This window comes from Dendrobates tinctorius, unplaced genomic scaffold (assembly GCF_039654945.1).
Source record: "Dendrobates tinctorius isolate UK_male_01 unplaced genomic scaffold, ASM3965494v1 ptg000069l, whole genome shotgun sequence".
In the NCBI taxonomy this organism is placed as follows: domain Eukaryota; kingdom Metazoa; phylum Chordata; class Amphibia; order Anura; family Dendrobatidae; genus Dendrobates; species Dendrobates tinctorius.
The window spans coordinates 35594942-35618492 of record NW_027361737.1 but is presented as its reverse complement, the minus strand read 5'-3'; the positions used below and the strand labels follow the sequence as shown (position 1 = coordinate 35618492).

The window sequence follows — 23551 nt, the reverse complement described above, 5'->3', positions numbered from 1 at the left end:
GAATCAGTCCCGGAGGAGAAAGAAGCAGATTTCCCTGATTTCTTTTCACGTGTATTATTAATTTATGAAAACAGAAATTAAGACGACAGTTGCTCTGTAATTTATTTCATAACTTATTAGAAATTCAGTCTACTCACCCAGAAATGTGGAGATGGCCTCTACTCCTCCGTTATAGATAGTGGAGTTCTGCGCCAGTTCCACATGCTCCCAGAGAACCTGCACATAATTCACCACTTGGTTGTATCCCGCTGTAGCCAGCGCCCACCATAGAGACCAGTAGAGGAGCTGCATTGAGGAGTAGCAGGCCTTCAAGTCCTTGCACAGGAGCCAGAGAACTTTACAGAAGTTTGGGCCAGAACTTTTGCTTGAGTCCTTTGTCTCCGCTTCTGCACATGGCACATCTGGGTTATTACTAGTTACCGTTGGGTCTTCAGATGTTCCACCAACATCGTCTTCCAGGGTTTTTTTATGGAAAAACATACTCTTTCTTGGCATGGGAAGCATAAAGGATGATATAAAAGCTATTGAGACGCTTATTAAAGAAATGACATTCAGATAGAAGTAAGACACTCCAGCGAAGGAGACCAGAAGCTGCCCCAGTACAGAGGCAATAGTATATCCCACCAATGTGATACTGCGGCAATAGCTGGTCACCTTCTGATAATGGTCTGTATCCACCACACTGTAGATGTAGGAGAAGTAGGCCACCTCTGTGGCAGTGACCATGCCGTACATAAACTCTAGGCCTTGCATGGCAGGAACTCCACGGGTGAAGAGCAAAAGGATCCAACAGATGACGTAACTCAGGCCCTGCAGGATAATCACTGGTTTGTACCTTAAGTAGTCTGTGAGCAGGAATACTGGGAATAATATCACCAGGTAGCTGTAGGTCCATACTGGGAAGATAGAGTTTGTTACCTGTGATATGGGAATATACAGTGTTAGTGGCACAGTGAAAATTATAATATACAGTTAATACCCAACATATGTAACAATAAGAATCACATAAACAGATACGTATAATTAAATCCATGTAAGAGTGACAGGGAAGAGAAAACGGAAAGAGGCCAAAGGCCTTATCCATATCCTTAATCAAACTTGAATTATATGTATAGTTAAAGGGAATCTGTCACCAGGTTTTGCTACCTAATTTAACAGCACTTTAATGTAGGGGCCCTGATTCCAGTGTTTTCATTTACTGGGCTGCTTGCTGTAGTTTTGATAAAATCCCTGTTTTATCAGTAGGAGATTATCACTACAACACTAGTAAACCTGCTGCCAGGTGGTCCTCCATATTCATGAGCTCTTTATAACCCCACCCCCACCACTGATTGGCAACTTTCTACCTCTGCACAGTGTACACAGAAAGCTGCCTATCAGAGTCAGAGGTGTGGGCGGGTTTATACAGAGCTCCACATTCAGAGAACTGCTAGATCTGCAGCAGAGAAAACGGTGATTTTATCGAATGCAGCAAGTAGCTCAGTAAGTGACACATCGCTGGCTCTACATCATGCTGCTCTCAGATGGCGTAGCAAAAACCTGATAACAGATTCCCTTTAAAGGGATAGACCTGGACGTAGATATTGATGACATCTATATATCAAATACATTTAATCAAGAGGGGTTCTGACGCCCAGCATTCCCACTAATTAGCTGTTTGTTGGTCCTGAGGCGGCTGGATTTACAGTGTATGGAGTCGAAATATGTGCAATGGCTTTTCTCGGGTGCTGCAGCTCAGGTCCCATTAAGGTGAATAGGAGCTGAGCTGTAGAACACAAGAGGCCACTACACATAGTACATAGCTAGGGTGTCCTAAAGTCTGTACACTGTGATTCTGGCTGCAGGACTTACAAACAGCTGATTGGTGAGGGTACCAAGTATCGGACCCACACTGATCTGATATTGGTGACCTATTATCGATATCTAGCAGCCTTGCAACTAACATTTTAAAAATGAACCTACTTTGAAAATGGTCTTCATTATAAAAACCTACCCTTTAAAAATCTATACGCCCCTGTTAAAATGCCAGTTTTTTTGCCATATAAATTTTTTTTTTTTTTACCAAGAAGTATCGTTTTAGAACTTTTTCAAAATTTAATGTCACCCATAATCTGTACAAATCCATGGAGAAACAAACTGAAATTATTTTGAGAGGGAAAATAAAAATAGCAAAGGTAAAATACTGTTTGCCTAAGTATGAACACCCTCTTATAATTAAGGATCTAGTTGTGTTCAGAATTAGCCAATCACACAGCTTATAAGACAGCTAAAGGATGGCAGTGATTAGTCAGAAGGGGAGATTTTTTTTTCCCAAGGCATTAGATATTCCATGGAACACTGATGACTGTGGCTTAAATGTGGCACTACTGTGGCAACAATTGGACATCCCTCCATAATTGATGAAAAGATGATAAGAAAATTTATCTGGGAGGCTGCCAAGAGGCCTACAACAACATTAAAGTATCTGAAGGAATTTCTGGAAAGTACTGGAACAAACTGCATGTGAACAATCTCAAGTATTCTTCATAGGTCTGGTTTGTGGGGTAGTGTTAAGACTGAAGACTTTTCTTACAAAGGAAAACATGTTTTGCCAAAACCTACATAAAGTGTGCAAAAGTATGTGGGAAAATGTATTATTATGGTCTGATGAGACTAAGGTTGAACTTTTTTTTCCATACAATTGCAGAAAGTATATTTGGTGCAAAGCCAACAGTGCTCATTGCCAAAAGAACACCATACCTCCAGTGAAGCATTGGTGGAGGCAGCATTATGCTTCGAGGTTGTTGTTTGGCAGTGTAACTGAGGCTTTAGTCAAGTGGAAGAATAGTTTCAAAAAGTCAATTTTGTATCTTTCAAGTCTCTGCAAAAAGGCTGAAGATTAAGAGGAATTTCACTTTATAGTAAGACAACGATCCTAAGTAAACCTCCAAATCAACAAAATAATGGCTTTGTCAAATTAAGATCAAAGTTTTGGATTGGCTCAGCCACAGCCCAGACCTGAATCCAGTAGAAAATCTGTGGATGACCTGATGAGAGATGCCCTCTCAAGTATTAGTTTAAAAGTGTGCAAATTTATGGAGCAGCATTATTTTACTTCTGTAATTTTCTTTTTCCACTCAAAAAGATTTCATTGAATTGTACAGATGATGGTTGTCATTAAAAGTGGAAAACATTCTGGAATTATTCTATTTAATATGAACGCACACTGGATGTCTCAGATGGTTTATTGAATTTCCGCTTGCTAATATATTGGGACCTGACATGTTTATTCAGTTTACTTTAGTTAAATGTTTCCCACAGTGAGTAATAATTAAGTTATTCATTAGAGTCCATTACGAAGCATAATCATCCCTGTTCCTTTCCTCACACTTATTCTAATATATATTGTACTTAGGAATGAAGAAAATACATCATGTACTGAAGTTGAAAGCCAATACAAAGTAAAGTATACATAGATATACGATGCATATTTCTCATCCATTCTAAATCCACTTCTGACTTTGGTTTCTCCAAATGCCAAGATATCAACATGAAAGGTGCCATGAACTGAGATACAGTTGTGCCAAAAAGTTTACATACACAGGGAGAATTTTTGCTTTCTTGGCCTTTTTTCAGAGAATATAAATAACACCAAAACTTTTTCTCCACTCATGGTTAGTGGTTTGGTGAAGCCATTTATTGTCAAACTACTGTGTTTTCTCTTTTTAAATGATGAAAACCCAAAACATCCAAAAGACCCTGATCAAAAGTTCACATACCCCATTTCTTAATACCGTGTATTGCCCCCTCTAACATCAATGACAGCTTGAAGTCTTTTGTGGTAGTTGTGGATGAGGTTCTTTATTTTCTCAGATGGTAAAGCTGCCCACTTTTCTTGGCAAAAAGCCTTCATTTCCCGTAAATTCCTGGACTGTCTAGCATGAACTGTGCGCTTGAGATCTCCCCAGAGTGGCTTAATGATATTGAGGTCAGGAGACTGAGATGGCCACTCCAGAACCTTCACATTGTTCTACTGTAGCCAATGACAGGTCGACTTGGCCTTGTGTTTTGGATCGTTGTCATGTTGGAACGTCCAAGTACGTGCCATTCGCAGCTTCCGGGTTGATGATTGCAAATTTGCCTCCAGTATTTGCTGATAACGTGCTGCATTCATCTTTCCTTCAACTTTGACCAAGTTTCCTGTGCCTTTGTAGCTCACACATCCCCAAAACATCAGCTATCCACCTCCATGCTTTACAGTAAGAATGGTTTTCCTTTCATCATAGGCCTTGCTGACTTCTCTCCAAATGTAACGTTTATGGTTGTGGCCAAAAAGTTAAATTATGGTCTCAACACTCCAAATTACCTTGTTCCCGAAGTTTTGATACTTGTGTCTGTACTGTTTTGCATATTGTAGGTGAGATACTTTATGGCATTTGTGCATTAATGGCTTTCTTCTGGCGACTCGACCATGCAGCCCATTTTTCTTCAAGTGCCTCCTTATTGTGCATCTTGAAACAGCCACATCACTAGTTTTCAGAGAGTCCAGTATTTCAGCTGATGTTATTTGTGGGTTTTTCTTTGCATCTCAAACAATTTTCCTGGCAGTTGTGGATGAAATTTTTGCTGGTCTACCTGACTGTAGTCTTGTTTTTACAAAGCCCCTGATTTTCCATTTGTTAATCACAGTTTGAACGCTGCTGACTGGCATTATCAATTCCTTGGATATCTTTTTGTATCCCTTTCCTGTTTTATACAGTTCAACTACATTTTCACGTAGATTCGTTGACAATTCTTTTGCTTTCCACATGACTCACAATCCAGAAACGTCAGTGGCTGGATGAAAGATGCAAGAGTCTGTCTGGATCCCAGAAACTCACTCAGTTTTTTTTGCACACACTGATTACAAGCAAACAGGTCACAGGTGAGGGTGTTACCATTAGTAGCCATTCAAACCCATTTGTGTCAACTTCTGTACATGTTATCAGGCCAAAATCACCAGGGTATGTGAACTTTTGATCAGGGTCATTTGGATGTTTTGGGTTGTCATTATGATTTAAAAAGAGAAAACACAGTAGTTTGACAATAAATGGCTTCACCCAACCACTAACCATGCATGGAGACAAAGTTTTGATGTTATCATTCATACTCCCTGAAAAAAAGCCAAGAAAGCAAAAATTCTACTGGGAAAGTTGCCAGCTTGTGTTTTAGAGATACTGTATCATACATGACACCAGTAATTCATGATCTGTTAACATTTCCACTCTTCATTTAGGCCAACACATTACTTTTTGAAAAGTTATCCAGCTGTGTTTGATTTTAGCTCCAGCTTCTGGGTCATTTGGTTGACAGCACCATTTAATTATAAGGTTTCTTGGTGACATTTTAAAAATACCATATGCATTTTTTCATACATTAACTACAGTATATTGTGGGAGATAAAGTATGGCCTTTTTATAGATAATTTTTTTTTCACATTTGTCTTCAGAAACAATATTGAGTGTACACTTGAATTTGATTTAAGAAAATTGGAGACAGCGGGCGTTACTTAGATGATATTCTAAAATGAATTAATATAATGAACACCATCTAGGTTAACTTTCAAAATATAAATGACTCAAAGGGTGTATCCCTTTATTATACCATTCCATAAATAATTTATTGTTGTTCTAAATAGGAAGATATTTTAATATTCTTAAAGGGGAATGATTCAGAGAAATCAGCCATTTATATGGGCATGGAGGTCATAGAAAGGTGAATAAAATGATACATTAGTATCAGTGATCCAATATCTTTTTTCCAGAAAAATCCATGTTATTCTTAATATGTAAATAGCCTGTTAGGTCAGTGTTCGGCCCATAGATCTAATGTGAGAATTTGCTTTCAGAGCTTATTTTAAATGAAAGAGGGTGAAATCAGTATGAGACATGTAATAGCTGACAGTCTGCTCTCCTGATCTCACTTCAGAGCTGTCTGTGATTACAACTAACACAGTACAGCAGAGCTGAACTTTGTATCATTCCAAACATATTTGCAGTTGTAGCTATTCACTCTCCAAAGAGTAAGTTTTTCTTTTTTTTCACTCAATTATTGAGCAGCCTGTTACTCACTTGTCTCCATTGGATTACTGTTGTAACCCGACAACCACTTATGCATCATGACTCAAGGTCTTTTAAGGTGGAGTCAAACAGCTACGTGATGTTTAAGTATTCTGTTAGCTTTGTGTTGAGTTTCCTTGTGCTTTTAGAGTTTGCCTCACCATCCATTTCTCTCACGTAGCCAATCAACTCTTCAGCAAACTTCTGTTTATCAACTATCTGCATTTACATCCTAGCTCACACCTGCAACTAACCATTCATCTGTTGTAAGCATAACAAACTCATCTGTTGTGCTGTTCACACTACTACACTTGCAACTTTTTCATATTCTTTGCAAGCAAGTATGCAGAGTGTCAGTTCATCAGTGCTGCCTGTGGTTAATCATTTGTTTGCCGATTGCCTTTGGCAGGCATGTAGGCAATCTGTCTACTGAGAGCATACAACTCTGTAATTAACCATTTTTGCTGCAAGTCCTGCAATGACCATACAGCTACAGTTCTTGTGTATATCCACACTCCTGGCTTTGTGTCTTCTGGTGTTTCATGCTCCACTTTTCTGCCTGCCTTGCTGCTTATTCTGCTGTTTTGGTCCTCGCTGACTCTCATGCCATTCAGCAAGTCCTGTGTGCTATGCCATCTCCTTCGAATCTTGTAGCTCATTCTGACATACAGATTAGAGAACCAAATGAGCCCATAATACAATCTTTATAAAATTTGGAATTTGTGAAATATACTTTATTACTTTTTTTTTTGCTTCCTTCTAACTTTAGCACCATTCTGAAAGTGGTGACTTACTATGCAAATTGCCACTTCAGAGAGGAAGATAACTTGAACTCTAGTGCCAACTATTGGAAGCAGCAAACTTAAAAGTCAATATTTACTCTTTAATGAGCCTTGTCACAAGACTTAGGACAACAGCCAAGTCAGAATCTCAATCTATAGGCAAGTGTTTAGGGGTGTAGTCTATAAGTACTGTCACACTTAGCGATGTACCAGCGATCCCGACCAGCGATATGACGCGGTCAGGATCGCTGGTACATCGCTAAGTGGTCGCTAGTGAGCTGCCACACAGGCAGATCTCAATAGCGACATCGCTGGGGACGGGGGTCGCTACTTACCTGTCACACCAGGCGATCCTGACGTCCTCCTGCCCGAGTCCACGCGTCGTTCGTCCTCACAGCAGGAAGCGCCGCAGGAAGCTGACGACGAGAAACGGTCCTGAACGTTCTCGCGCGATCAGCGATAACCAGCGGGGGAGACGGTCATAGGTAAGTATCAGACACAGCGATATCGCTAGCAATATCGCTATAATGTCACAAGTTATAGCGATATTGCTAGCGATATCTCTTAGTGTGACAGGCCCTTATAAGTCTCCTTACACTGGCATGTCACTCTATACAACAAGAGACATGGTAACATAGTTATTAAGGTTGAAGGAAGACTTTAAGTCCTTCTAGTTCAACCCATATCCTATCCTAACTTGCCCTAACATGTTGATCCAGAGGAAGGCAAAAAAAAACCCCATGTGGCAAACAGTAAGCTTCACATTGGGGAAAAAAATTCCTTCCCGACTCCACATACGGCAATCAGACTAGCTCCCTGGATCAACGCAATATTAAGGAAACTAGTGTATATACCCTGTAATATTATACTTTTCAAGAAAGGCATCCAGTCCCTTCTTACAATTTAGTAGGGAATCACTCATTACAACATCATATGGTAGAGAGTTCCATAGTCTCACTGCTCTTACAGTAAAGAATCCGCGTCTGTGAGTATGCTTAAACCTTCTTTCCTCCAGACGTAGAGGATGCCTCCTTGTCCCCGTCACAGGTCTAAGAGTAAAAAGATCATTAGAAAGGTCTTTGTACTGTCCCCGCATATATTTATACATTGTAATAAGATCACCCCTAAGCCTTCAATTTTCCAAACTAAATAACCCCAGGTGTAATAACCTGTCTTGGTATTGCAGACCCCCCAGTTTCCTAATAACTTTGGTCGCTCTTCTTCACCCGCTCCAGTTCAGCTATGTCTTTCTTACACACCGGAGACCAGAACTGTACACAGTATTCTAAGTGTGGTCGCACTAGTGACTCATATAGAGGTAAAATTATGTTCTCCTCATGAGCATCTATGCCTCTTTTAATGCATCCCATTATTTTATTTGCCTTTGCAGCAGCTGCCTGACATTGGCCACTAAATGTGAGGTTGGCATCCACCTATACACCCAGGTCTTTTTCAGTGACAGGTTTGCCCAGTGTTTTACAATTAAGCACATAATTATACATCTTGTTCGTTCTACCCAAGTGCATGACCTTACATTTATCCCCATTAAAGCTCATTTGCCATTTATCAGCCCAAGCTTCTAGTTTACATAAATCCTCCTGTAATATAAAATTGTCCTCCTCTGTATTGATTACCCTGCAGATTTTAGTGTCATCTGCAAATATTGAAATTCTACTCTCTATGCCCCCTACAAGGTCATTAATAAATATGTTAAAAAGAAGCGGGACCAAAACTGACCCCTGTGGTACCCCACTGCTAACCGTGACCCAGTCCGAGTGTGCTCCATTAATAACCACACTTTGTTTCCTATCCCTGAGCCAGCTCTTAACCCACCTACACATATTTTCCCCTATCCCCATTGTTCTCATTTTATGTATCAACCTTTTGTGTGGCACCGTATCAAAAGCTTTTGAAAAGTCCATGTACACCATGTCCACTGTATTCCCTTGGTCCAGTCCTGAACTTACCTCCTCATAAAAGCTTATCAGATTAGTCTGACAGGAGCGGTCCCTTGTAAACCCATGTTGATATTGGGTCATGAGGTTATTCTTCTCCAGATACTCCAGTATAGTATCTCTTAGAAAACCCTCCAGGATTTTACCCACAGTTGAGGTTAAACTTACTGGCCTATAATTTCCAAGTTCAGTTTTTGTCCCCTTTTTGAATATTGGCACCATATTTGCTATACGCCAGTCCTGTGGTACAGACCCTGTTATTATGGAATCTTTAAAGATTAAAAATAATGGTCTATCTATGACTGTGCTTAACTCCTACAGTACTGAGGTTAGCATCCTCAATAATCAGAACCTCCCACTCCCGTCTCCAAGACTTTACACGTGCTGTGCCAATTCTTTGGAATGCACTTCCCAGGTCAATGCGATTAGTCCCCAATCCCCACAATTTAAACGTGCCCTGAAAATGCAGTTATTCAGACTGGCCTATCGCCTCAAAACATTAACCTAATCTATCCCTGTGTGGCACAGCCAAAAGTTTTACCATAACCAGGTTCCCCGCATCATGCTCCCACATGCTTTATGCATCCATTAGCCCTCTGTGTCTGTACTGTTACACACTTAACATTATGGCTGGTCCATACAATCAGGGCAACTGTTACCACCCACCTTTCTTGTCTACCTCTTTCCTCATAGACTGTAAGCTTGTGAGCAGGGCCCTCATTCATCTTAGATTATAACAAATACCATGTGATTATTGTTATGCTGTAATGTCTATTGTCTGTACAAATCCCCTCTGAAATGTAAAGTGCTGCGGAATATGTCGGCGCTATAGAAATAAAATTTATTATTATTATATTATTACTCTGGGCTGTATCCCATCCGGGCCCGGGGATTTGTCAATTTTAGTGATTTTTAGATGCCGCCGTACTTCCTGCTGGGTTAAGCAGGTGACATTTAATGGAGAATTTTTATCCCTGATCATGTTATCCGTCATGGGATTTTCTTGTGTAAATACTGTTGAAAAAAGTCATTTAGCATATTGGCTTTTTCCTCATCCACCATTTCACCCAGACAATTTTTAAGGGGACCAACACTATCATTTTTTAGCTTCTTACCATTTATGTAGTTAAAGAATATTTTGGGATTATTTTTACTTTCTCTGGCAATGAGTCTCTCTGTCTCAATCTTTGCTGTCTTGATTTGCTTTTTACAGAATTTATTTAATCTTTATTTAATCTTCCCTTTTGGAAGTGCATTGAGCAGCAAGGTGGTGTGCTGGTAAAAGGGGAAAAAAAAAAAAAAACTCTTTTAAATCTTCTTCCTGAGCGAGTGTGAACGAGCTGAGTGTGACCTGAGTGTAAGTGCGAACTGTGGTAAGTGTGTGACTTGAAATTCAGTGACTTTAGATTCAGGGAGTTTCCAAGGGAGGTCTTACTGAATTGCTGTTATATTAATACTTTTTTTTTTTTTTTTTTAATTAATTTATTTTTGCTTATCTTATTGTCTGGTGCAATCCCCATTAGGATGTGCTCCACTATTGCCAATGCCATCCAGTGCACGTCTTGCCGCATGTATGAAATCCTTGAACAGCCGGTCGAGGGTGCATACTGCTGTGCAAGATGTGAGCACGTTGTGCATTTGGAAGCCCAGATACTGGATCTAAATGTGCAGCTGGCAACACTGATATCCATAGACAATATGGAAAGGAGTCTTCTGCTCACTGAGCAGACGCTCAATGGGATAGATGAGGGGGGGGATGCTAGGTTGGATCTGCAGGACAATGAAGCAGCTAGCTGGGTGACAGTTAGAAGGCGGGGTAGAGGGAAGAGCACCAGGGAGGCTAGTCCTGATCTGGCACACCCCAATAAGTTTGCTAAGTTGGCAGATGAGGGGAGTGTTAGTGCAGGAGTAGCACTGCTGCAGCAAGGCATGTCCTCTGAAAGCCGGAGGAGTGTCTGCTCCAGTAAGGGGGGAAATAGGAGAGCAGGGCAGGCCAGACAGGTTCTGGTAGTGGGAGACTCAATTATTAGGGGAACAGATAGGGCAATCTGTCACAAAGACAGGGATCGTCGAACGGTGTGCTGCCTACCTGGCGCTCGAGTCCAACACATCGCTGATCGGGTTGACAGATTACTGAGAGGGGCTGGAGAGGATCCAGCGGTCATGGTGCACATTGGCACAAATGACAAAGTTAGAGGTAGGTGGAAGGTCCTTAAAGATGATTTCAGGGAATTAGGCTGTAAGCTTAAAGCAAGGACCTCCAAGGTGGTATTTTCGGAAATACTTCCTGTACCACGTGCCACGCCAGAGAGGCAACGGGAGATTAGGGAGGTTAATAAGTGGCTCAGGAATTGGTGTAGGAAGGAGGGGTTTGGGTTCCTGCAGAACTGGGCCGACTTCTCAGTTGGCTACAGGTTCTACGCTAGGGACGGGCTGCACCTCAATGGGGAGGGTGCAGCTGTGCTGGGGGAGAAAATGGCTAGAAGGTTGGAGGAGTGTTTAAACTAGGGATGGGGGGGAAGGTATTCCTATTATAGGAGGGGAAGACAGTGCAGATAGAGACCTGGGCACAAATAATGACATTGGGGGTGGAGGTGGCATGGGGGGTGGGGTTAGAACAGTTAATAATTTAAGAAAGAATAGAGGTACAGAGAGATACATAAAGTGCATGTATACTAATGCCAGAAGTCTCGCCAACAAAATGGAGGAATTGGAGTTAATGTTGTTGGAACATAATTATGACATGGTGGGGATATCTGAGACATGGCTGGATGAGAGCCATGACTGGGCTGTTAATTTACAGGGCTATAGTCTGTTCAGAAATGACCGTACAAATAAGCGAGGGGGAGGCGTGTGTTTATATGTAAAATCATCCTTAAAACCCATCCTTCGTGATAATATATATGAATCTAATGAAAATGTAGAGTCCCTGTGGGTAGAGATAAGGGGAGGGGGGAAAAATAATAAATTACTGATAGGGGTTTGTTATAAATCTCCAAAAATAATGGAAGCTACAGAGAATATCCTCATAAAGCAAATAGATGAAGCAGCGACTCAAGGAGAAGTCATTATTATGGGGGACTTCAACTACCCTGAAATACATTGGGGAACCGAAACCTGCAGTTCCAGCAAAGGTAATAGGTTTCTGACAACGATGAGAGACAATTACCTTTCACAACTGGTTCAGGACCCAACAAGAGGGGGGGCACTGCTAGACCTAATATTAACCAACAGGCCAGACCGCATATCAAATGTAAGGGTTGAGGGTCACTTGGGTAATAGTGATCACAAATTAATAAGTTTTTATGTATCCTTTAATAAGATGTGTAGTAGAGGGGTTACAAGGACACTAAACTTCAGGAAGGCAAATTTCCACCGCATGAGAGATGATCTTGGTGCAATTAACTGGGACGATATCCTGAGACAAAAAATACACAAAGAAAATGGGAGACGTTTATTAGCATCCTGAATAGGACCTGTGCACAATATATACCGTATGGGAATAAACATGCGAGAAATAGGAGGAAACCACTATGGCTAAATAGAGCTGTAAGGGGTGCAATAAGAGATAAAAATAAAGCATTTAGAGAATTAAAGCAAGTAGGTAGTGATGAGGCATTAAATAAATACAGAAGATTAAATAAATTCTGTAAAAAGCAAATCAAGACAGCAAAGATTGAGACAGAGAGACCATTGCCAGAGAAAGTAAAAATAATCCCAAAATATTTTTTAACTACATAAATAGTAAGAAGCTAAAAAATGATAGTGTTGGCCCCCTTAAAAATAGCCTGGATGAAATGGCGGATGAGGATGAGGAAAAAGCCAATATGCTAAATGACTTTTTTTCAACAGTATTTACACAAGAAAATCCCATGACGGATAACATGATCAGGGTTAAAAATTCTCCATTAAATGTCACCTGCTTAACCCAGCAGGAAGTACAGCGGCGTCTATAAATCACTAAAATTGACAAATCCCCGGGCCCGGATGGGATACACCCCCGAGTACTGCAGGAATTAAGCACAGTCATAGATAGACCACTATTTTTAATCTTTAAAGATTCCATAATAACAGGGTCTGTACCACAGGACTGGCGTATAGCAAATGTGGTGCCAATATTCAAAAAGGGGACAAAAACTGAACTTGGAAATTATAGGCCAGTAAGTTTAACCTCAACTGTGGGTAAAATCCTGGAGGGTTTTCTAAGAGATACTATACTGGAGTATCTGGAGAAGAATAACCTTATGACCCAATATCAACATGGGTTTACAAGAGACCGTTCCTGTCAGACTAATCTGATAAGCTTTTATGAAGAGGTAAGTTCCGGACTGGACCAAGGGAATGCAGTGGACGTGGTGTACATGGACTTTTCAAAAGCTTTTGATACGGTGCCACACAAAAGGTTGATACATAAAATGATAACAATGGGGATAGGGGAAAATATGTGTAGGTGGGTTAAGAGCTGGCTCAGGGATAGGAAACAAAGTGTGGTTATTAATGGAGCACACTCGGACTGGGTCACGGTTAGCAGTGGGGTACCACAAGGGTCAGTTTTGGGCCCGCTTCTTTTTAACATATCTATTAATGACCTTGTAGGGGGCATAGAGAGTAGAATTTCAATATTTGCAGATGACACTAAACTCTGCAGGGTAATTAATACAGAGGAGGACAATTTTATATTACAGGAGGATTTATGTAAACTAGAAGCTTGGGCTGATAAATGGCAAATGAGCTTTAATTGGGAAAAATGTAAGGTCATGCACTTGGGTAGAACGAATAAGTTGTATAATTATGTGCTTAATTGTAAAACTCTGGGCAAAACAGTCACTGAAAAAGACCTGGGTGTATGGGTGGACGACAAACTCACATTTAGTGGCCAGAGTCAAGCAGCTGCTGCAAAGGCAAATAAAATAATGGGATGCATTAAAAGAGGCATAGATGCTCATGAGGAGAACATAATTTTACCTCTATATAAGTCACTAGTGCGACCACACTTAGAATACTGTGTACAGTTCTGGTCTCCGGTGTATAAGAAAGACATAGCTGAACTGGAGCGGGTGCAGAGAAGAGCGACCAAGGTTATTAGGGAACTAGGGGGTCTGCAATACCAAGACAGGTTATTACACTTGGGGTTATTTAGTTTGGAGAATCGAAGGCTTAGGGGTGATCTTATTACAATGTATAAATATATGCGGGGACAATACAAAGACCTTTCTAATGATCTTTTTACTCTTAGACCTGTGACGGGGACAAGGGGGCATCCTCTACGTCTGGAGGAAAGAAGGTTTAAGCATACTCACAGACGCGGATTCTTTACTGTAAGAGCAGTGAGACTATGGAACTCTCTGCCATATGATGTTGTAATGAGTGATTCCCTACTAAAATTTAAGAAGGGACTGGATGCCTTTCTTGAAAAGTATAATATTACAGGGTATATACACTAGTCTCCTTAATATTGCGTTGATCCAGGGAGCTAGTCTGATTGCCGTATGTGGAGTCGGGAAGGAATTTTTTTCCCCAATGTGAAGCTTACTGTTGCCACATGGGGTTTTTTTGCCTTCCTCTGGATCAACATGTTAGGGCAAGTTAGGATAGGATATGGGTTGAACTAGATGGACTTAAAGTCTCCCTTCAACCTTAATAACTATGTTACTATGTTACTATGTTACTATGTTCTGTATTTAGTTAATGCCTCATCACTACCTACTTGCTTTAATTCTCTAAATGCTTTATTTTTATCTCTTATTGCTCCCCTTACAGCTCTATTTAGCCATAGTGGTTTCCTTCTATTTCTCGCATGTTTATTCCCATACGGTATATATTGTGCACAGGTCCTATTCAGGATGCTAATAAACGTCTCCCATTTTCTTTGTGTATTTTTATGTCTAAGGATATCGTCCCAGATAATTGCACCAAGATCATCTCTCATTCGTTGGAAATTTGCCTTCCTGAAGTTTAGTGTCCTAGTTACCCCTCTACTACACATCTTATTAAAGGATACATGAAAACTTATTAATTTGTGATCACTATTACTCAAGTGACCCCCAACCCTTATATTTGATATTCGGTCTGGCCTGTTGGTTAATATTCGGTCTAGCAGTGCCCCCCCTCTTGTTGGGTCCTGAACCAGTTGTGAACAGTAATTGTCTCTCATAGTTGTCAAAAACCTATTACCTTTGCTGGAACTGCAGGTTTCGGTTCCCCAATGTATCTCAGGGTAGTTGAAGTCCCCCATAATAATGACTTCTCCTTGAGACGCAGCTTCATCTATTTGCTTTATGAGGATATTCTCTGTTGCTTCCATTATTTTTGGAGACTTATAACAAACCCCTATCAGTAATTTACTATTTTTCCCCCCTCCCCTTATCTCTACCCACAGGGACTCTACATTTTCATTAGATTCATATATATTATCACGAAGGATGGATTTTAAGGATGATTTTACATATAAACACACGTCTCCTCCTCGCTTATTTCTTCGGTCATTTCTGAACAGACATTACCCCTTAGTAGCTGACTTGAACTGCAGGTCTAGCAAAATCTGAATATCTGTCTGAACTTCTCTGCACACTTCCTCCATGTGCATAGAGAGTGAGTGTGATTGTATTTAGAGTCTCAACATGGGGGAGAGGAGCAGGGAAGCTCACATAGGTGTAGGAATTTAGCTACATCTTCAGTTCAAGTCAGCTACTAAGACAATGGGCTAGGTAGATATACCATAAGGCCGGAATCACACACAGCGAGATATGGCCGGCGGAGTCTCGCAGGTTAAAACCAAGCTCTGGCGCCGGCACTCTGGAGCAGAGCGTGTAGCCGCACAGCAATACATGGAGCTGCACGCTCCGCTTTGGAGTGCCGGTGCCAGAGCTTGGTTTTAACCTGCGAGACTCGGCCGTATCTCGCTGTGTGTGATCCCGACCTTACTTTCACCATATTTTTAAAAATTATTTTTAAAAATGGAAGGCAGCAAAAAACGTAAGGGAGCACATCACAAAGGTTAATAAGTCTATAAAGGCTGATCTATGCCTTCTAGGCCAGAATGATATCTCTTAGTAATAAAGTCTAATATGTTTGAGGCTGTTTATAAAATTGCGTGTGAAGCATAGTAATTGGATCCCAGACTGTTGTAAAGATTAAGTTAATAATGGCTAGTTTTATGTATGCAATCTACATAATATCTGCAGAGACTGGTCGTTGTGACCTCTTATATTTCGTAACTTAAAGTTAACCTGTCAGCAGGATTGTGCACAGTAACCTACAGATAGTGTCAGGTCGGCGCCGTTATATTGATTAAAATGACACCTTGATTGATGAAATCCATCTTGTGGTTATTAACCCCTTAGCCCCCGGAGGTATTTTTGTTTTTTCGTTTTCCGCTCCCCTTCTTCCCAGAGCCATAAGTTTTTAATTTTTCTGTCAATATGGCCGTGTGAGGGCTTGTTTTTTTGCGGGACGAATTGTACTTTTGAGCGACACCATTGGTTTTACCACATCGTGTACTAGAAAAAGGAAAAAAATTCCAAGTACAGTGAAATTGCAAAAAAAAGTGCAATCCCATACTTGTTTTTGTTTGGCTTTTTTACTAGGTTAACTAAATGCTAATCCTGACCTGCCATTATGATTTTCCAGGTCATTTCGAGTTCATAGACTCCAAACATGTCTAGGTTCTTTTTATCTAAGGTGGTTAAAAAAAAACCCAAATTGCGCCATTTTCCAATACCCGTAATGTCTCCATTTTTCGTGAACTCAGGTTGGGTGAGGGCATATTTCTTGCGTGCCGAGCTGACGTTTTTAATGATACCATTTTAGTGCTTTGAACTTTTATATTTTTTTATTTATTTTTTAAAAAAATTTTTTACTTTTGGCATTCTTCAATAGTCTTCATGGGAGGCTAGAAGCTGCCATAACCCGATCAGCTCCGCTACATAGAGGCGATGATCAGTTCAATAGTCTCCATGGGAGGCTAGAAGCTGCCATAACCCGATCAGCTCCGCTACATAGAGGCGATGATCAGTTCAATAGTCTCCATGGGAGGCTAGAAGCTGCCATAACCCGATCAGCTCCGCTACATAGAGGCGATGATCAGTTCGCCTCTATATAGTAGAATTACTCACTTGCTATGAATGCTGACCTCTGCGGCGCCCACATCAAAGGGAGGGAGTTCCAACATCGGCGTACTATTATGCCCGATGTCGGAAAGAGGTTACTCTTTATTTTCAGTTTTGAGTTAATGATCTGCTCGTGCTCCGGGGCGGCCTGTGGGGGTCTTTATGCAGTGCTCTGATTAGGTATTCATGTATATGGCTTCTGACAGGTCACTGATCCCCCAATGACCTGCCCCCTTTTTATACATACTGCATATTTTATTGTTTGGAAACAAAAAATTACATTCATCATGCAGGCGCCTGCGCTGTAGCATGACAGGGTCTATAGTATCCATATTGTCATTTAATTTTGTCATATAACTGACTACAATACAAGGACTGGCTGCGGATCTCTTGACTGTCATTTGCCAGCTTCATAGACATGTACTGTATGAGGCTGCTAAACTCCGGTCAGGAGATCCCCAGCCAGTCCTTGTATCTTAGCGTACAGAGCATGAGAAATACGAATGTGCTAAACCGGCATAAGGATTATGGCATTAGCTACTCTCACCAGGCTTTCAGGCCCAATGCTCCCTGTTATGAAGTGGTTAAGCTACTAATATATCATAGTTGTAGCTAGGCAAAGATAAATGGCAGTGAATGCATGAAACAAATAGCAATTTCAGCAATCTGTGACTAATTATGTAATTTTGCTGAGCAACTGTAGCTATGTTCTCAGTGTAAGGCGCTTTATCTATAAAGTCATTTTTATTTTATTTTCAAGTGTTATCTGTTGAAAAGAGAATTTCCTATACTGTGCATAAGGTTTACAACATGCAATAAATATCAGAGCTCATCAGAAAGTGTGCAATTTGATAAGTTACGTAGGGTGGAAATAATTAATGTTCATAATTAGGTCAAGTGCAGCTTTAAAAACTTGTTATACTAGGCTGATATTTTCATACATGTAGCAGGAGGACAGTGTGACGCAATTAAGGAAGTGCTCAAAGTTTAAACAAAGGAACTGCAATTTTATTTTTGTATTAATAATCATTGCTTATATAAACAATTATTTTTAATACAAAATTAAATGTACTTGTTTATTTTTTATTTAAAGGGAATCTGTCACCTCATTTTTGGCCTATAAGATGCAGCCACCGCCATCAGGGGATTATCTACAGCATTCTGTAGTGCTGTAGGTAAGCCCCCGATGTAACCTGAAAGATAAGAAAAACAAGTTAGATTATACTCACTGGCGGGCGGTCCAGTCCGATGGGTGTCGTGGCCCGGTCCGGCGCCTCCCATCTTCTAGCGATGTCATCTTCCTTCTTACTTCTGCTGCGGCTCCTGCGCAGGTGTACTATATCTGCCCTGTTAAAAGCAGTGTAAAGTACTGCAGTGCGCAGGCTCCAGGAAAGGTCAGAGAGGTCCGGCGCCTGCATACTACAGTACTTTACGCTGCCCTCAACAGGGCAGATAAAGTACACCTGCGCAGGAGCCGCGGCAGAAGTAAGGAGGAGGACATCATCACTAGAAGATGGGAGGCGCCAGACCGCGACACCCATCGGACCGGACCCCCGGGTGAGTATAATCTAACTTGTTTTTCTTATCTTTCAGGTTACATCGGGGGCTTATCTACAGCATTACAGAATGCTGTAGATAAGCCCCTGATGGCGGTGGCTGCAGCTCATAGGCCAAAAATGAGGTGACAAATTTCCTTTAATAATTTTTTCTTCAGCCACTAGGGCACCTATTTTCATTTGCTGCTATGTATGACTGACACACCTCAAATATGGCAGCACCTGGGCGTAACAGACAGCGTTCAGTGTCTGACCGCATCTCGTCCAACGTGGCTGCCTCCTGCTGTGACCTGGGCATGCCCATTGGGCTGTTCAGGTCACAGCCGTGGAATGAGATTGCGGCCATTTTGTTGTGGCCCAAAGCTACTGTGAGCTCCAGTCCCCGCCCCTGTCACCACCCATACTGCTCAGTGCATGAGGTGACAGGAGCTGCTGAAGAGAGGAGGTGCCGTGCAGCAGAGGTCTGGGATGAAATGAGTATCGGCGGCAGTGAGCAGTGATCAGCAGCCTGGAAATAGTAGTACATTACCAGGCTGCTGATCACCGCTCACCGCTGTTATCACCACTGTTCAGAGCACAGCATAGTAAGCACAGCATAGTAATTATCACCCAGCTGTGTCCTGTCACTGACAAAGCTCTACTATGTCACTGTAATGCCTCTGAAGGAGATATAGACTGCCTTAGCATTGCTTTGTATGTAAAGCGATCATACGTGATCTGCCCAAAAGCAGTGGAGGACTATATTGGGGACTATGAAATGTGCATTATGCTATATGGAGGACTATGGGGAGTGTATTATACTATATTGAGGACTATGGGGTGCACCACACTATATGGAGGACTACAGGGTGTATTACATTTGTCTCCTTTGATGCATGAACCAGCCCGTGTCTTCTGTGATGTGTACACCAGTCCTAAATGTCTCCTGTGATGCGTGTGTGGGAGGAACGGCCCCCGTCGAGTGTCCGGGCCGGAACCAAGGGAGCCGTCATCTGGGTTCCAGGGGAAACTCTTCCCGGGGGACAGAATTCGGGGACGGACCGTTGTGACAGACAGATGGGCTGGGGGAGGGACCAGTATAAAGGAGGCGGGGAATTCCCGGGACGATGAGTCAGCAGACCGGGACAGAGACAGCAGGAGACCGTGGGAGCGGCTGAAAGCTATAGCGACTCACCAGTGCCAGGGAGGATGCTCACCGAGGACTCCAGAAGGACGGTACCGAGGTGATCATCCGAGACTTGCTGCCCCACGCCAGCCCGCAGCCACTGTGGCCCCAGTTCAACCCGCGGCCGCTGCCGCCTCCCCTCAGCACGCGGCTGCGGTTGCCCGCGGCCGCTGCCGTCTCGCTCCAGCCCATGGCTGCGGCCTGTTCCCCGCCACCCACAGCCGCCCTGTTCTCACCAGTGGCCGCGGCAAGTACAGTGTCGTCGGCGGCCACCACTGTCCCGCTCCGGTCGGCAGCAGGGGCCGGGCCTCTGCTGACCGCGGACTCCCGTAGCAGCCGTTAGCTGCGCAGGTGGCCTGTCATTCGCCACCACACATTGCTGCCGCTTGCCCCAGTCCGGGGGCTGCGGCCCATCCGTCCAAGGACTCCGTCGGGGCCTGTGGGGCTCCAGTGTAATCAGCGCCTCAGCAACTGGGCCCAGCAACTACTACGCTGAAAGACCACCAACCCGAATGGCGAGGGATGTCTGGATGGCTAAGTTGACTTTATAATTAAGGACCCGTAGTCGGCCATACCGCGGCCCTATAGTGACCGGCTATTGCCGGAAGTAGTCGTGTTCTACCTGTTCGTGTTTGCTTGTATAGAGCCCCTACGAGGGCAACCCTTGTTACCCCTTTTGGTGATCAGGCCGTGACTGAGGAAAGTTCCCTCTAGTCTTATAAACGTTATTATAGAAAGCACCCAATTGTCTCGCGACTCGTCGCTGCATCCTCCGTACCTGCAAGCACCACACCTGCACCAGGCCTAATGTTTCCTTTAGTGTATGTAGCAGCCCCAGTGTCTCCTGTGATGTGTTCACCAACCCTAGTGTATTTTGTTATGTGTGCACCAGCCGCAAATGTCTTGTGAAGCATTCACCAGCCCCAATGTCTACTGTGATGTGTGCATCAGACCTAAATGTCTCCTGTGATGTGTGCACCTGCCCCAAAGTATCACAGTACACATGGGGGCTACCGCCTTCATCTGTTAGACGGGAACACATATACATCGGCTCCAGTGTCTCCTGTGATGTATATGCTCCATCCCGTTTCTCCTGTGATGTATATACTCCATCCCCAGTTTCTCCTGTGATGTATATGCTCCATCCCCAGTTTCTCCTGTGATGTATATGCTCCATCCCCAGTTTCTCCTGTGATGTATATGCTCCATCCTGTGTCTCTTGTGACGTATATGTTCCAGCCCCAGTGTCTATGTGATGTATATGCACCAATATGATGTGATCAGCGATGAATTTCCCACTGTGGGGAGACATTATTGCACCCTCTCTAGCAGCAGACCACCAGTGTGTCTTGTGCTGGAGCCAAGGAGTCAGTGTACAATACCTTCTGGAGAGTACCCATAACACAGTGCCTTCCGAACAGTACCTATGACACAGTACCTTCCAGAGAAGTATGCCACATGAAAACTTTTCTCTTTCAATGAAAAGTTATTTATATCATTGAAAGCTCTGTTAGGCTATGTGCCCACGTTAGCGTTTTTAAACGCTCAGGAAACTGATCCCCTTCCCAGAAAACGTGCGCCTTTTTTCCCGCGCGTTTCTTGCGTGGTTTTTTGCAAAAAAGACGTGCGTTTTTTGACACACGTTTTCTGGGAACATTGGGGAAGGCTAAAAACAGTCAGCAAGGCGGAAATTAATGAGCATGCTGCGTTTTTAGCCGCTAAGCGATTCCTGAGCGGTTAAAAAGGCATGCATTGGCACAAAAAGCCAAAAACGCATGCAAATTAATTTGAAGCTTCTTTTAAGCGTTTCTGCAGCGTCTGAGCCGGCACAAACGCTGCGGAAACGCTTAAAAAAAATGCAACGTGGCACACAGCCTTATTGTGTTTTTCTTTTAAGACAAAAGATGTTAATCTGTTAGACTAAGTTCACATTAGCGTTTGAGTCCGCAGCGTATCATCTGCATGCAAAAGCGCATGTGTATGCAGCATTTTTTATGTGCATCTTACGCATGACGGAAAAAAACGCTGTTTGTGCATGCGTTTTTGCATGCGTTTGCATTGCTGATGCGCATGCGTTCGATATGACATCAGACAAAAATGGGCGTCTCATGGGATTTCTATTTACATTTTGAAGAATGCATGCGTACGCTTGTCCTTGCTTACCAATGCATTCCTATACAGTAATGCGCTTTTTTTACGCAGTCACCCGCCTGCGCATGCCTGCGCATATTTGACGGATTTTTGATGCCTCAAAAAATGCAACATGTTGCGTTCGCCGTGCCCCGCGAAACGACGCATGCGTACGCAAAAGCAGGGAAATGCATGTCCCTGTGTTTACCATGTTAAATATGTGTATGCATGCGGATCTATACGGATCAAACACTGAGCAAAAAGACGTAAATGTGAATCCAGCCTTAATGTATGTTTTTTTTTTTCCAAATGAAAACCTCAGTATTTAGATTAAATTGGTGTGTTTGCGATAAATATGTGGGTTTTGGGTTGTAGTCTGGGCATTTGGTCTCTTAAGGGTTCGCCATCGCTGCACTAGGGTCGCAGTGGTTCTTGGCGCTCATACTCAATACTGAATAAATGAAAATATTTTGAACATTTTTAAGATCTACATATTATTTATTAACATGTCTATCCATCCTGTTATTTTCAAAATTCCATAATCTTTCCTTTTTGGTGTTATATTTTTGCGCTGTTCAAAATTGAAATTATATGTGTGTGTATATATATATAACGAAAAAAGTGGTTTGGTAACGTGTTACCTTTTAATGGCTAACAAATAATAGTGAATGTCCCGAAAGCTTGCTTTGTAACAACATTCACTATTATTTGTTAACCATTAAGAGGTATCATACCCACAAGATTCCTATTTTGTTTCTCTCACTGAGAGCACTTTATATATTTTATATATATACTGTATATATACACATATTAAAAAGAATCTACGTTAGTGTGTATGTATATATACTTATTTGTGTGTGTGTGTATGTATATATATATATATATATATATATACACATACATACACACACTGTATATACATATATATATATATATATACATACACACATATTCACACATTAACAACTGCAGCAATTGTTGCATTGTTTTTTTCTGCTCTACCATAGATGTTGCACTACAGACATATTTCCAAAGCATATGTCATTTTGACTATTTGGATATGGATGAGCAGCTGTAATATGATGAGATTTACCGCCATTTACTCCAGGCACCAAGATAACAGACACCTATTCTTCTTGCTATTGTGGTGTTTGCTTTATCGGACTTAAGCCAAAAATAAATTGTCCCAAGTAATGACTCTGTTGCTAGCAACAAATTAACTTCTTCACTTACCTGCTCAATTGTGAGATTGTGTACAGGTCCGGTCAGGTAAGGGGTGAGGAAAGGCTCCGATGGTCTCATGTAGGTAAAAAATCCATATATGCAAAGGAGGATAGTGGGGTACTTCCAGTTATTATTTTCTAATTTTGTGCATAACCCCATAACTGACTCTGAATCTTGAGTCACAAGTTGAGTTAAAGCTTCAGTTTCTCAGGAGTCAGTAATCTGTTCTCTGCTGAGGCTGAGGTTAAAGTACATTGTTATGCATCACATGGGAGAAGTGAGGAAACACAATGGTGGGAGGATTAAAGTAATGCAAATCTCTTTATAAATTTACATATACAGCACTGTCCAAAAGTTTTAGGCAGTTGTGGAAAAAATGCTGCAAAGTAAGAATGCTTACAAAAATTATAACAGTAATAGTTTATTTTAATCAATTAACAAACCGCAAAGAGAATAGAAATAGAAATCTAAATCAATTAATATTATACCCCCTGATGAAGGAGCATTCATCCGAAACGTGCGTAGGGGGGTTTCAGGCGGGTCCCTTGCCATCA

The 23551-nt window shown here is 42.0% G+C and overlaps 1 protein-coding gene across 1 annotated transcript in view; it reads right to left on the bottom strand.

The window, feature by feature from the left end:
• Nucleotides 1-23252, bottom strand: part of LOC141095351 (thiamine transporter 2-like) — a 37529-nt gene extending 14277 nt beyond the window's left edge. The window contains exons 1-2 of the mRNA XM_073581318.1: nucleotides 23007-23252; nucleotides 138-918 (exon numbers count right to left, since the gene is read on the bottom strand). Coding sequence (XP_073437419.1) covers nucleotides 138-918; nucleotides 23007-23156 — 931 coding nt within the window. The 5' untranslated portion in view covers nucleotides 23157-23252. The remainder of the gene's footprint in view (nucleotides 1-137; nucleotides 919-23006) is intronic.
• Nucleotides 23253-23551: the final 299 nt, after the last annotated feature.